This window comes from Cricetulus griseus, chromosome 4 (assembly GCF_003668045.3).
Source record: "Cricetulus griseus strain 17A/GY chromosome 4, alternate assembly CriGri-PICRH-1.0, whole genome shotgun sequence".
NCBI classification, from domain to species: Eukaryota; Metazoa; Chordata; class Mammalia; order Rodentia; family Cricetidae; genus Cricetulus; species Cricetulus griseus.
The window spans coordinates 35,483,905-35,500,021 of record NC_048597.1 but is presented as its reverse complement, the minus strand read 5'-3'; the positions used below and the strand labels follow the sequence as shown (position 1 = coordinate 35,500,021).

General features: G+C 41.1%; 1 protein-coding gene across 2 annotated transcripts in view; it reads left to right on the top strand.

Annotated features, from left to right (window-relative positions):
- Nucleotides 1–16,117, top strand: part of Abi3bp (ABI family member 3 binding protein) — a 202,736-nt gene that overhangs the window by 173,730 nt on the left and 12,889 nt on the right. For both annotated transcript variants that reach the window (XM_035444460.1, XM_035444459.1), the window contains 5 exons: nucleotides 4,653–4,727; nucleotides 6,814–6,933; nucleotides 9,966–10,094; nucleotides 10,619–10,687; nucleotides 13,850–14,059. In XM_035444460.1, coding sequence (XP_035300351.1) covers nucleotides 4,653–4,727; nucleotides 6,814–6,933; nucleotides 9,966–10,094; nucleotides 10,619–10,687; nucleotides 13,850–14,059 — 603 coding nt within the window. The remainder of the gene's footprint in view (nucleotides 1–4,652; nucleotides 4,728–6,813; nucleotides 6,934–9,965; nucleotides 10,095–10,618; nucleotides 10,688–13,849; nucleotides 14,060–16,117) is intronic.

The following is a 16,117-nucleotide window of genomic DNA, read 5'->3' as shown; positions in this document are numbered from 1 at the left end:
ATTTGTATGCGTGTGGACTGGGGAGGGGAGTATGCACAAGGGCATGCCCCTGTACATATATAGAGACCAGAGAATCAAGATAATCTACAGAAATCAGTCCTCTCTTCCTATACCGTGGATCCTAGATATAGAACTAAGATAATCACCTTGGCTGATATCATGTGCCTTATCCATTGAGCCATCTTGCTAGCCCGAGGCTCATAATTTGGATGGGTCATTTTCCTACTATTCTGTTGGGTTTTTTTTTGTGGTTTTCACACATAGACATCACAGTTTAATTTCTAATGTTCCACACATTAGAAATGTCTAAGTTGAGAAGTTGTGAAAAATGGCACAGTTTATTGCCTGACTCTTTAGAAAAGAGACTTCTCAAACCTAGCCGAGGGAATCTGACTTATCTTGGAAGATGACAACTACTGGGCTTATTAGTCATTGAACCATCACTTTTTGAAGGTTCCTTATATGCCAGACAAAGTATAATTTTGAAGCTCCCTTGGAGCATGTGATCTGGCAGACTTTGTAACACAGTAGAGACTCAGACTCCTCTCTCTGTCCTAAAGGGGAAACCACACTTTACTGCCCCCACATGGAGAGTGCCTCACAAGGAGAACCCAGACTCCTCAGGGTGAGGTATGTGTTTTTCTAGGCTGTGGCTAAATCTTCCAGGCAACTGGCTCATTGCTCATGAAAATTTTAGAAAAATCTTACATAAATGTTACCCTTTTTAGTCCTCAGAGGTAGAGTCACTGATTCATTGAGAATTGATTTCCACTGATACAATCGGAAATCAACATGTTTGTTTGCAAAGATTTTGTTACTATGGTTAGAAATATCCAAAATCATTATTTCATCTTGGACAAGAAATCACTAAGTGATGAATTGCGTAAATCTGTAGACTTCTGGATAACTTCCATATGGCAGTGGGGGACCATACTGAGGTTCCTGTCTTGGTGTCTTAAGAGCCAACTGCACTTTTAAGCCTGTGTGTCAATTAATCCTATTTGAGAGAAATGAATTCAGCTCACAGCCCGGGCTAGATTGCCTGGTTGGGTGCCAGTTCCGTACAATCCGTTCTCTACAGCGTTTCTCATAATTGGTTTCCTTTTTAACTTTTCTCCTCATTCTGATTCTGTGCTGCCTTTAACCTTAAATTGTTCCTATCTGACTCAGGGTAGCACAAGTTCACTGGTTTGCCAGAGCCTGGGGTATCATTGCCTGCCTCCAACTCTTCTCCACTGAGCCCCGAAGTTACTGTTTGCAGGGCCCTTTCCAATGTTTCCAGATAGTACTGTATTCTCTCTTTTTTCAAGGGCTGATGTCCTGTTGATTTGCTGATTTATATCCAGAGATCAAAATGGTATGCTGCCTGTCTCCATATGCATAGAAAGCAATGGGGAATTTATTTGTTCTAATGTATTCTACCTCCCCTTTCCCTCCCCTCTTCTCACCTTCTCCTGCTGACCCATGTTCCTCCCTCCCCCTTCTTAATCTCCAACTCACTTCTGCCTTCTGGCACCTACCTGTGCCTATCCTGGGGCTAGTGGATCCACATTTGCCTTATAGGAACTGCTGAAAGCCTGCAACAATTTTGCGTGAGTGCCATACCATGGTGGCATGATTACAGGACAGATGGTTGCCAGCCAACATCAATAACTCTCATATAGGGAGGCACTTGAGCCCTCTCAGGAGATGAAGTACATAGGACTATAGTCACTTAGTGCCATTGGGAGAACAAGGAGAAGGAGCCAGCAGGAGGACTTAGTGCTTGAGAAAGACACTTTGGTGTTGAGAGCATGTGATTCTGAGTCCCAGCATTTCCTAGCTGTGAGACCTTGAGCAGCTTGTGTAATCTGGCCTTGGGTCTCCTTGTTTGTGGGTCCTAGATACTATATCCCACATAGAAACTTCATAAAGCCCAAATTAAGTAATAAATATGCAGAGTGCTTAGACAATATTAGAAATAAATACTTTGTATTTGAAGGACAAAAATATTTGGAGAAGGGCTAATAAGATCTATTTAGAGGACAACCAGCCTGTTGGCATTCTAGGGTGTGTGTGTGTGTGTGTGTGTGTGTGTGTGTGTGTGTGTGTGTGTGTGTGTGTGTGTGAGTATGTATGTGTGTGATGTGATATGTGTGTGATGTCGTGTGTATGTGTATAAGTCTGTTACCTTTGAGAAATTATGGTAAATCAAAGTCTGTCACCAAACCAAGTCATCTTAGTGACACAGTGAAAGTATTTTCTATGCCTGAATGTCATTTATAGAATGATCAGTCACATGATCCATTTCCCTGGCCCCAGGGCACCAAGAATACCAGGGCACAGGAACAGCTTTTTTAGATGGAATTTTCAAAGTCTTCCACATTCCTCCAAAAATCAACAGGGTCAGATTCTTTAAACAACAACTCTACCCTAAGGTACTAACTTCTGTATTAATTACTTTTAGTTCCTGGCCTAAAATACAATGACCAAAAGTAAATTAAGAAATTTTTACTTGCACTTACCGTTCTAGAGGGCTGGATGTCCGTAGAGGTGGGCGAGCCATGAAGACAGAATCAGGAAGCTGAGTGATCACATCGTAACCACACACAGAAATCACAGAACACAGGAAGTAGGGCAAGGCTATACACTCTCAAAACTCACCCTCGCACAGCAGCACCACCAACAGGAGACCAAGTGTTCAAGTACATGAGCCAATGGGGAGACATTCTCATTCAAATTGCAACAAGCAAAACTTTTATATTTGATCAGTATATCTGCCTGCACACTTAAATGTGTTTAAGTAATATCCTTTTACTTTTTGGATGACAACTGTAAAACCAGAGTTGTTGGCATTTAGTTACTGTAGTTCTCATTGTTAATGTATTAACTTGTTATTAAATATGTTTTCTTATCTTTAATATGTAAACTACAGTCAGGCCATTAGTGTATGGCTTCTTTAGGATGACTGTTTCTGAAGTTATAGTTCCTACTAAGATTCTAAAACCTGTTTCTGTTCTTTCTTAATAAAAACTGTCAGAGCCAGACATGGTGGCACAGTGTTTAATCACCACACACAGGATAGCCAGAGATAGATGAATGTCTGAGTTCATGACCAGCATAGTCTTCATAGTGAGTTCTAGGCCAACCAAAACTACATGGTTGAGACCCTGTCTCAAAAAAACAAAACAAAACAAAACAAAAACAAAATAAACCAACCAACCAAACAAACAAACAAAAAACAGAAAAAATATGTTGGACACGTTAGGAAAGATTATTTTGTGGTATAGTCACAGAAGATGGGAAAGAAAGACTGACTGTAAGAGCCAGAGGAACAGGGTATCTGCTGTGAGATTGCATCTCCTAGAAATAGCAGGGAAGCTGCAACCATGAAGTCTCATCAACATGGCTGCCTAAACAAGACCTGAAGAAGGACAGCACCAGCAGGCATGCCAACATAGAAGGGGGAAATCTCACAGGGCCCCAACCTAAACAAATACCTATAGGCAACTGAGAAATATTGAAAGTGAGAGATACAGTCTTCCTGGGGACGAGCTGCCCCCTAATTGGTTATCTAATACCAAATCATCAGCCCTGCCTGAAATCATATACACACAAGTAACATTGGACTGGGCAGGTTGTAATTATATATGTATACACACACACACACACACACACACACACACACACACACACAAATATATATATGAATGTATCTATATATCCCTGCATATATACACATATATTTAGGAGTGTGTGTATTGTGTATTGCTCATAACAGCAATTAAAGACAAAAAGAGCCAGAGGTCATGAATTTGAGAGAGATCAATGATAGTGGTAGAATATGTGAGAGGAGTTGGAGGAAGAAAACGGAAGGTGATATATTTTATTTTCAAAGAAAATTGTGTAAAGAGTGCAAACATGAGTTTTTGTTTTTGGGGGGGTGGTTGTTGTTGTTTTTTAAGGTGAGATATACTGATTACCTACATCCTAGGGAAGTTTTCCAAAACCTACCCCAGGGGCTTAGGCGAATGGCCAGACAACCACCATGTTTGATGGAGACAGAAGAGAAAAACATCAGTCAAAGCAATGTTGAATTGAATTGGTTCCTTCCAAACAACAACTTGGGGTTCTAGGCCAATCAAGGACTATTTTATAAACCCCAGAGGTAAAGATCCAGTTTGTAGCCTCAATATTCTAATGGACAAGGCCGGCACAGGAGTATTTCTTAAGCCAGTTCAATAAGCATAAACACAACCACATTGGGTTCTGAGGTTTCTTTATGAGCATTGGTGAGTTGGAGGAAAATTATCTTTTTAACCACAGAATGTACCCACCAAGACTGGCAGAAAGTGACAATCCACTCTCGGTAAAATCTGTCTGGTGAAGCAATACCTCCCAGGCAGCCAGTGCAGGATGAATGCCATGGAAAATTATGACAAAATCCAAAGCCACAGCCTAGGGCCAGCTCTAGAGAGAAAAATAAAACCAACAAATGTAGGATTTTTAGTATTTTTATGTCTGGATAGTTGAAGACAGTTAAAATGGGCATGAAAGCCCTGGTGTTTATATAAGAAGTGCACATTTCCCTGACAACTCCAGCAAGTAACCATGACAAAGAATGCGCAGCAGATTTTGCTATAGTTATTCCTGTTGATTGTCTCTGCTCCTAGGAACCAAGCAAGCACCTAAGCCATCAAGTGCTGGGAGGAATATGTCAGTGGACTCACATGCCACAAAAAAACCAGGTAAGGAGTAAGACGTGGCCCCTCTGGAACCCCAGCTCTGAAATTTGCACAATAACAGCAGTGGTGGATGCTGACTGACACCTGCCTGGCCCCTGGGTGTGAGAAGCCAATTAGCAGTAGATGCAAGCTGCTGGAGAAATGTTCCAAAAGTCCATCTTTGAGGAAAGAAAGTGCAAATTAACTTATTTTAAAACTCTTTGGGGGACACTAATCTAATGATTGCTTCCTGAGGAGTCACCATCTACAAGTGATACAAAGCCACACTGGGGTTTAGATATTTTTTCTCCATTTTTAAAAATTTGAATTAGAAACATGATTGTTTTACATGTCAATCTCAGTTCCCTCTCCCTCCCCTCCTCCCCTCCCCCCAACTAACACCCTACCTATCAAATATCCTTTCTGCTCCCCAGAGAGGGTGAGGCCTTCCATGGGGGGGGGTCTTCAGAGTCTGTCATATGGGTTTAAATTTTTTTGTTTTCAAATTTTGCTCTTGTGTGATTTATTATGATATATTTTGGTCTGAAATGGTTTACATTCCTGTTTTAAGAATACGTTATATGTACTAGACATATGAATCTCATAATCCAGTCTCTTTGCTTTTGAAAAGGATGCCATGAGAGCAATTCTCAAGCATTAGTGTTTCCATTGGTGTCCTCACCCGAGCGAGGACATGGGCAGGCTCTCCTCCTCATCTCCTGCCTTTCTCTGCCTCTTTCTTCTTTGTCCCTCCTCCTAGTAGCCTTGAAGCAATAAGATATTTTTTCTGGGTGATATCTTGGTTATTTTCAAATCAGCATAAACAATGCAAAGAGAGAAATACATTTTACATTTTTCAACTATAACAGGTTAAAGTTTGAGCTAAGGTGAGTTGCTCCAGACATGTTTAGCTTTTCCAACCACCCTGCAAAGACTTTATTGCACAAATAATAAAAATTGTGCTATTTTCCTTTGCCCATTCAGCAGACAAGCTTTAAAATTGTACAATTTCTTGGACTGATAGCTCTGCAGCAAAGGTTGTGGGTGGGAGGGCAAAGAGGGTGGTAAAATTGACTCATAGCCATGTCCCCTAGCTTGGAGTCCTTATGCAGTGCACCACTCCAGTTGCTTCACAGTGACACCACTCTTCAGTCACCAGATGCCTGTTCCTGCCACGAGTGCTACTTTGATATAATTATTTGAAAAGTTCCAACGTTGTTCACTTATTAGAGTTAGGGGGAACCACTCAGAAAAATGGAAATTATATGTATGCTCAAATATTCAAAGTGGAAATGGTAGACAGAATTGTAGGCTAAGAACCAAACGATAAAGTTCATCAATACTTCTGGCATGTCTCTAGGGGAAGGATTTTCTATATGAGAATATATATGAATATATATGATCAATTATCTATATATGACCTTCCAAATCATCTATGCCTACATATTTTATCTAAAATTACAGATGATTTATATATGTTTAGAAGAATTCCACTTTATATTACTCATAGGCACTTTTCTATAAATTACAAAAATCCAACTGCTACTCTGCTGTTTATGAAAGTTTACTTATTTCTTTTTTTGAGAAATCTTTTATTAGAAGATGTCCCAGAAGGCAACAGTTTTAAAAATCAAGCAATTAATGATTACAACTAAATACAAAATTTCAAGTAAAGTTGCATTTCAAAATAAACCAGACCCTTGCAACAGGAGGTTTTTTTGTTTTTGTTTTTGTTTTTTCTTGTACAAAGACAATTAACACCACTTTGCAAAAAGCATACAAAAATACAGTATATAAAAAAAGATTCCCACAACATGTAACCCAACAGCAGCTTATAAAACACAAGTCATTCAGATGAGTCTTCAGTAGCCTGTTCCCCACTAGTCCACCCAACATAGTCCCAGGCAGAACAGCTACTTCCAAAGCTTCCTTTAGGACTCTCTGAGGCTAGGAAGCAAGGTGAGGCCAATCATGGTTGGCAAATTTGGAAGTGGTAGTTGGTTTTTGAGAGCCACACGTAGCAGTTACTACCTGTCTGTCTCCACACTGTTCCCCTGCTTCCAAACCCAGGGATCTTTTGTAGTAACACTGACTTTATAATATCTTTTAGCCACAATCCCAGGGACTCGTCGCCCATCCATGCCTCCTAGACCTATGCCCCCTAGACCTGTATCTCCACAGAGAAAACCTTTACCACCGAATAACGTCACCGGAAAGCCAGGAAGTGCAGGTATGTCAATCGCTCACCTCTCCTCTCTCCGTGACCACATTTTCCTGGCCAACTCAACCCTTCTCCCTTGCTGGTTTAGGCAGTAGAAAGCCACTGGCATGTGTGACAGACACATGCTGTTAACAACAGCTTGGAGGATTGAAATCCTGACTTTGAATGGGTAGGTAAAGAAACCATTCCTCCCTATGCAGGCCAGTTTGTTTCTGAGAGACGAGCATGCTTGGAGCCTAGAGAGGAGCCAACTTGGCTTTCAACAGTAGATGACTTCAGAGTAGAAGTGGGAGATGCTGTACATTGCCAACCCCTCAGAGAGAGTGGAAAATAATGCCCTGTCACTGACTTTGCCTTCATGTCATCGCAAGTGTTACAGTGCTTGTGGGAGGAAGCTGAGCAGTCAAGCTGTTTCTTCCTTCCATGTCTAGGTTCATGCTGTCATAGAATGATCCCACCAGACCTGGATATGCACACACTCTCCATCCCTCTTCCAGCTTCACAAAGAAGTCTTAGCATTGCCACTACATTCGGTGTGGTCCTGGTACAACAAACAACAAGTGGCTTTGAACTATTTGTATTCTTATCTTCCTCTCATAGCTTGTGAGTTTTGTAATAACTGTCCTTAGTGTATTCTCTCTGAAACTCCAGAGCCTCGTTGAGTGCTTAGAATGTGGAAGAAATTTGATGGTAATAACTGAATGAAAACATGAATGAAATGAAGAACCAGTGAGAATTGATCCAGCTTTCAAAACAAAGATTTGCCTCTCTTTCATTTAGGGACTCTGCTAGCAAACTCTGAGTTCCTTGTCATTCCTCCCTTTCCACCTCTTCCCTTCCTAAATATTTGCCAGGTGGAAACTAGCTAAAAGTATTAAGGACAGCTGTAAAAGATGAAGGTGTAGAGGGTTCATGTGAAGGGAGCTGTGTCATTCCTTTTACAAGACAAAAGATGGGCATGATAAAGGCTTTTATGCTTCATGGTTCTGGGTCAGTGGATCCCAACCCCTTTGTGGGGAAGGGTCAAATGAACCTTCACAGGGGTCACATATCAGATATCCTGCATAGTGGATATCTACATGATGATTCAAAACAGTAGCAAAATTACAGTTATGAAGTAGCAATGAAAATAACGTTATGGATGGATGTCACCACAACATGAGGAACTGTCTTAAAGGGTCACAGCATTGGGAAGGGTGAGAAGCACTGCTCTGTTTTTTTTTCCCCAATGTCTAGGGGAGGATTCAGGCTCTAACTTGTGCTTTGTGCCTTTCTGGGTCAAGGCCCAGAAGAGGCCTCATGAGGAGACCAGGTTTTTCTCATTAACTCTAATACGAAGCAGCTGAGGCATGAGTGGCACTTGCCTTCAGGTCTTACTGATGAGTCACCATGGTGCCAGAGTGTGCCATGAGATCCCAGGGGACTATCCCTGCAGGAGTTCCCCGGGTGAGGCTGTGTCATCAGCCACAGTTCACTGGTCTGGGTTTTGGCTTGTGATCCTGTTCTCTGTCAGAAAGTGTAGTGTTGGCACAGCCTCTCTACCTCCTGAGCCCGAGAGGAGCCACAAACACATCCCCTGTCTGGGATTAGCTCAGGTCACTGCTCGCCATGCCCCACCATCCCCCTGTAGCTGAGAGAAAATGGTTCCTCTTCAAAGCCTAGCAACTAGCAATTCCAGTGGTCCAGTTCTGATTCAGTAATCCACTGGAGGTCTGGGCCCATTCTGAGGGTCTCTCACAAGTGCTTGTGAACAGTCTTGGCTCCCACGTAGTATTTACCAATTGGTGCCTATCTCTAAATCTATGGAGGACTCTAAGTCCCACTTTTCTTACCAGGGTGAAAATGTGGCTGCCATTTCCTGCTGACCCTGCCAGTTATGTAAAGCTCAACTTCTCTTGGTTTTGCTTGCCATTTTATGGTGGCACATTCCCTCTAGGAGCAAGGGCCTGAGTCTGTGGGGAAAAGCAGAGTTCCATCTCCCTGACTCAGCCGTGTCTGCACACTGAACCAAACCCTTAAATCTAGCTAGTACTTCTTGACTAGATGCCTAAGAAGAACTTTTCCGAGGAGGAATATAAAACCCACCTGATGCTGGCCAGGCGGCAGTGGCGCACGCCTTTAATCCCAGCACTCAGGAGGCAGAAGCAGTCGGATCTGTGTGAGTTCGAGACCAGCCTGATCTACAGAGCGAGTTCCAGGACAGCCTCCAGAGCCACAGAGAAATGCTGTCTCGAAAAACCAAAAAAAAAAACAAAAAACAAAAAAACAACAACAACAAAAAAACAAAACACCCTATGCTCCATTTACTGTACTAAACACGGTCTTGCTTGGACCTTGAGATGAATCCAGTTTTAGAGACTGATAAGTAACTTTAGCATAAAGGAGTTGAACACAGCAAATCAGAGGAGGAGGAGCACTGTTCTGGCCACTAGGCCAGAATGACAGATTGCTCAGGGGATCGTTGTCCTTCTACTCTGGTCATCTTCCGTGTCTGCCAGTTCATCTCTAAGCAAGGCCATTCCATCTCCTTATCTTTCACAGCTGACCAAATGGCTAGGGTGAAAGTCTCATCATTGGTTTGTGTCACTTCCCTATGGGTAATCTTTTCACAGTCCTTTTACCTTAAAATAGCATCCACAGAAATGATCAAGTTCTTCCATGGTCTGCCCTGCCTTGGCCCTCCACACTTAGCTGGGACGGGGCTGTCTCTTCCCTCAGCTGTCATGTTTCCTGATGTGATTCATAGACTGAAGCTCTTGCACTTCCTTGAAGACACGCTTCCCCACTGATACCCACTTTCCCCATAGACAGCCACTCCCTCTCTTTGTCCCCTCTGTGACCTTTTGTAGTTCTTTCACAATATCTGTGATGTTTCAGTACCCTTGGATCAGGCAGCTATCTCTATCAGGAACCAGGTCTTGCTTTCTCTCCAAGCCTGGCTGATAGTGCCAAGCCACATGGTGAGTGCTTAATAGACGTTTACTGAAAAGATAAATGGGAAACTTGGCCCTGCTCCTACTGCTTTGGTTTCTGCATTACAGGAATCATTTCCTCCAGCCGAGCAACTTCCCCACCCCCAAAGGCAACACTCAAACCTACTGGAACAGCCGCAGAGAGACCAGAGACAGAAAAAAAGCATCCAACCACTCCTTCTTCCGAAGAAGAAATTGGTTAGTGTGCTGGTTCTCACTGGTCACTGTGCTGCAAGATGCTCAAATATTTCAAATTAGGGCAGACAAAAAGCTCAGGGTCTTCTAACTTTAGGAATGTTTATCTTTTCAATTTTAGAGTAAAATTTATTAATAACATTGTATTATAGAATATGCTTCTTTCCTTGGTATGGGAATGCCAAGTTTTGTGGGTTTTTAAAAAATATATAAAATGTAGACCATCCAGTTAACAATTAAAAAAATTAGACTACTAAATTACCTGCTACTATGAACTACAGATATTTTAACTTTTATTGGTTATAATTTTTAATCTGCTGTTGTTACACTTCAGAATACCTTGCTGTAGGACACAATTAAAGGTCTTTTTGTTTTGGCTAAAAAAATGTATAAGAACAGTAAAGGAAATCAAACTAGAAGCAATTTCAGAGGAATAGTGACTATCTTTCATCTGTACTGCTTTTGTCAATGTTTTAATTTTTCTTTATCTTTAACTGAATTTTTTGTGATTTTTTTTTCATTCTCAGGTACTATGACTGATTTTAGTTCAAGCCCAACAAAAGAGACTGATCATCTTGGGAAGCCCAGATTCGTAGGTATGTCTGGCTCAGCACTTTGACTTTAGGTAGGACTATTCTAGTAGGTAGATCAGTCGGGTATTTACTGTGTAAATATTGTAGGAGCTTACTACAATCGAATTCTTCATATTCATGCAAGTCAACTGGGCAGCAGGTACAGCAGGCTAGGATATGCTAGCCTTAGGTCCACCCTGCATGCATGCATTTTGCTGCCTAGGACAAAGAGTAGCAGTGACCCAGAAGAAGCCATTCTCAGCATAATACAAAGCAAGGAGAGGAGATCCAAACAGCCGTATTTTAAGATCCTTTTTATGTTGGATCTGCACAAGCCCAGATCAGAAATTGGGAGAGCACGACTCTTTTTATGGATGCAGAGATTGTTTTAAGATACTGCAGAACTGTTTTCCAAAGCAGGTGTATTGTTTTACATGTCTGATGGTTTTGATGAGCGCTCTGGTTTTTCTGCCTTCTCACCAGTGCTAGGTGTAGTCAGTTTAAAATGCCTTTGCAATTTTAACAGGTGCAGAGTGGCATATAATTATGGTTTTAATTGACTCTTCTGGCCTACCCTAGCAAAATTCACAGAAATTTCCATGGGCTGAAGCTTTAATCTAATTAATCTTAATCAATAAAAATCAGGAGCCAGATATTAGGGTAAAACCTGGAAGATCAGATAAGGGAGTAGCCTGCAGTTTCTTCCTTACCATCTAGTTTCTCAGTCCGAAAGGGCTAAGATCCTGTCTCTGCCCCACCTTATCACTTCTTTTCTCCACCTCCTGAGAGCTGGGATTAAAGGTGTGAACCTACCAAGTGCTGGGATTATAGGTGCAAGCCACCACCACCTGTCCTCTATGGTTAACTAGTGGCTAGCTCCACCCTCTGATCTCCAGGCAAGCTTTGTCAGAGCACAAACAAAACTCACACAACAGTTGGCTTCTTTTTCTCAGTCTGAAGGCAAGGATTCTGAGATTGGCCTCTCTCCTTACCTGGCAGATGGCATTCTTCTCACCTGAGTGACCATGTGAGCTATGCATTGTGCCTGTGAGTCCCTCTGTCTCCTAAGAACCCCAGGCTGATTGTGATAAAGCTTCGCAACTTTCAACCTTATTTATCTCCAAGTTCTTATCCACAGTTTTATTAGTTTCTTTCTATCTTTACATCTGTTGAGGGTACAAGTTGACATTATTTATGACTATAAAAAATTACTGATTGACTGAGCCTTGCATTCATTATGCAGGGTGTTTTTTTTTTTTTTTTTTTCTGATGGACATCTTTGCTCTGAAATCTAATTTGCTGATATTTATATATCTGGCCATACAGTTCTGTCTCTGAACTGCATCATTTTCCCACCTTTTACTTTTAGCCATAATTTAATCCCTTCATATCTACACTGTATATTTTTTAGACAACATAGCATCAGGTCTTACTTTTCTTATACTCCAACAATCCCTGTGCTTTGTTTGTAGTTTATGGAACCTGTCAAATTATTAGTGACACCATTAGGGGCAAATGCTTATCTTGTTATTTGTTTTCTATTTACCTATTCTTTGTTCTCCCTTTTTGGCCTTCCTTTAGTTTATAATTCCACTTTATGTGACTTGTTCCTTATGACCCCTTGTTTCAGTTGTTCTGTGGAGACTGACAGTGTGAATCCTTAACCTACTACCATCTACCGTCTAGTGACAGTGAAGTGCCCCACAGCCAACACTTAGTTCTTTTGTTTTGTTTTGTTTTGTTTTGTTTTGTTTTGTTTTGAGAGAGGGTTTCCCTGTGGCTTTGGAGGCGGTCCTGGGACTAGCTCTTGTAGACCAGGCTGGTCTCGAACTCACAGGGATCCACCTGCCTCTGCCTCCCAAGTGCTGGGATTAAAGGCATTCGCCACCACCGCCCGGCCAACACTTAGTTCTACAGCTTCTTTCCTTCCTCCTGACTTTGCACTAGTCTTGTTAATATCTACTACACAAATTTCTTTTCATTTTTTAAAGGTAAATTAACTTTTAGACTTGGACTGAAATACTGTATATAGGCACCCACACTGTTACTAACACCTTTTGTCCTTTTGTCAGGGAGGGGAGCACACTTTCAGCCAGTGAAATTTTCCTTCAATTACTGCCTTACAACCTATGGATGTGCTGGAAATATTTTGTTGGTGGTGGTTTTTATTAAGTATTTTTCATTGGTTATTGAAGATGTCACACACTGGCTTTGACTTTCATTCTTCTTGATGAGAGATCTACTAAAACCCTCACTTTTATATCATTTTATACATTTTTCCGCTTTCCTTTAAAGTCTGTTTTTCCTTGGTTTTTTGGAACTTAATTATGATATAGTTCTCTTCATATTTCTTGTTATATTAAAGACTTTTGATATTTAGTTCTTTTACTTGTGATTTAGAAGTTTGGGACATTTAAGGTCATTGTTTCTTAAAATATTTTTGTGCTCATTCTACTCTTCAGTTTCCCAAGGCTCACAATGTCCATTGTTCATTCCACACCCCCAGACACTGTTAGTTACGTGCTGACTCTAAGTCTTCCTGTTCTGTGGTATCTCTTGTATTAGTTCTACCTCATGTTGTTATATCTTATATATAGTTTTCATCTCTAAAAATTTGATTTGAGTCCATTTTATCTTATTTCCCAGGTCATTTTTATATCTGTTGCTTCCTTGTATAATAATTCTAGCCTCTGTGAATTCTAAGTTGGTTTCAAAGGACTGATTTTTCTCACTATGAACAATATTTTCCTGTGAATTTGACATTGCTGGGGTGTTGTACACCTTATTCCTAAGATACCCTTGAATTTTGTTCTGAGGTACAGTTGATTATTCAAAACAGCTCGGTCCTTGTAAGTCTGGCTTTCTTCAGAATGTTGTTTGTTATGCTACTCATGCTTACTGCCTGAGACTCACTACCTCGTCATTGTGAGGTAGAAACTAACTAAAGAGACCAAACAGTATCCAAAGAGATTAATACTAGTTATATCTACAAATGCAGAATCTCCATCATATACCCCAGAGGCAGGAGTTTAGAGTTTTAAGGCTAAGCCATCCTCAGCACTATTTTCCAATGTCTGTTCAGAATATGACGCTGGAGTCCTCCAGTAGACAATCAAATTGACTGATTTACTTCCTTATCTTCTTCATGAGTGTGCTAACCATCGGAGTCCCCTCTCCCACCCATAGGCCCTCATGTGCGATACATCCCAAAGCCAGACAACAGGCCCTGTTCCATCACTGACTCGGTCAGACGGTTCCCGACAGAGGATGCCACAGAGGGGAATGCCACCAGCCCACCACAGAACCCGCCCACCAACCTCACTGTGGTCACTGTGGAAGGCTGCCCCTCATTTGTCATCTTGGACTGGGAAAAGCCACTGAATGACACTGTCACTGGTAAGATTATGGCACTAGCATTTGATGCTGTGGTGGGAAGCTTTGATAGCACAGTACTTCCAAACTAGGCAGCCTGGGTCAAACTGTGGCACAGAAATCACATCTAAGGAGGAGCAAAGTTCTGTTGTTCAAAGTGTCATAGGTGGAAAAAAGATGGTTTTGTTATGGGTTCCTAGTTAACTGAGAACTTTAAAGCTGTATTCTTCCCATCCTTCTCAGAATTCCCTTCCACAGTTTGGAAACATAGTCTTGCAATTTTTACCAAGAAAATCACATAAAGTGTGTGAAGACTTGACACCTCTGATAATATCAAAAATAGCTTTCTTTTCACCAGTCCAGTTTCCAAACCAGCTGAGAACTAAACAGGCTAAAAATTATTTCAACTAACTTTGGAGAAACTGAAAATAAAATAAACAAACTCCCTCACTCCCAGGCAATTTGCTGCTTCTCTGAGGAAAATTCTGACTGTGCTACACTGACCTAATTCCTCTATAAATGGTCATGGAAAATAAGAAACCTAGAGTCATTTTTTTTTAATTTGTTACAATTGGTTTGGCACACTTTGATTCTACATATAGAAAAAGAGGGCCAAACAAGAAATCAGAAACAGACTGACATCAGGGATTGCTAATCAGTCGGAGTCCATGGGATTCCCTGTTTCAGGGAACAGAAGCATAGACTAAGTAGCTGTCTGAGGTAGACAGGAGCACAATGGAAGGTAAGGGTGTAGATGAGGAGACTTGGAATCTTCCCGAAAATATCTTCCACTGTGGGTAAAGGAGAACAAAGCAATTGTTTCTATTTCAAAACCACGTGACTGGAGCAACTTCCCATGTAAACTTTACATTTGCTGAACTGTCATATTTCTTCAGTTCCCTTTCCCCTGAAAGGGCAGCCTCTGTCCTAAGAACAGTCTGCCATCACCACCAGCATTCCTAGGAATCTGCCAAGTCCTGCTTATCCCTGTAGGGTCGAGCCAGTAGATGCTGCTATCTTAATTCCTAAAAGTCAGTCACCTTTCAGTATTGATTATCCACGTCATGTATTCCAACATCCGAAACTCTTGATTACCCACTGTGCTAATAAGAGTTCTTAGTTTCCTGAAACCAAACGATAAACCTAATTTTATTTGCCCTAAAGACGGTGGGCTACCAAGTTGGAATTATTTAATCTGATCTAACCAATTTCTATCGCATCTCCATTTGGATAATATGGTTTTTCAAGACAGGGTTTCTCTGGGTAGCCCTGGCTGTCCTGGAACTCACTCTGCAGACCAGACTGGCCTTGAAATTGCAGAGATCCACCTGCCTTTGCCTTCCAAGTGCTGGGATTAAAGGCATATGCTGCTACCACCCAGCTGAGTTACATAAATTTTAATTGTAACAAGTCACAAGGAGAGTAGACTTTATATACCCAAGTAATAATTAAATAATAAATATTTTCTTACTAGATGCTAATGAGCTGCTCAGAGTCCTTCACAATAAAGTGCTCATGGCCACACATCACATTTTGCTCTTTAGCTACACTCCACATTTAGCCATTGTTCTCTTAATCTATCTTTAAATCTCAGACTATCTCTCCTAACGATCTCCATAGATTCAATTTTTTAATTTCAGTGTTATATGAAATACAAGTTGACTTCAGATGGGACTACCTGCCAGCTAGCAGCTCAGATAACACAGACATTATCTCTCCTGATTCCCAAATGGGAAGTAGGGAAACAAGTGAACATGTCTGTCAGATTCTCTTTTTATGAAGACCTTTCTCTATTGATGAATGAGCCCTGCAAGTTCATAGAAATCTGCCTTTAAGTGAAATTTACATAGACATTAAGGTTGTAGCTTTTATTAAATACAAAGAAAACTATCCAGGGGATAGAAATAAGCATTAGGTTCAAAACTCGAATTCTGCAGCTCTAAACAATTAAGGGGTTATATTATTTAGTTAACTGTTGCTGCTGACACACAGTTTTAGGGTCAGATTTGTTGTAGCAGGACACCATACTCCTTGCCCCGCATAGCATAAAATATGGTTTCCATACAAGCACTGTCCCTCATA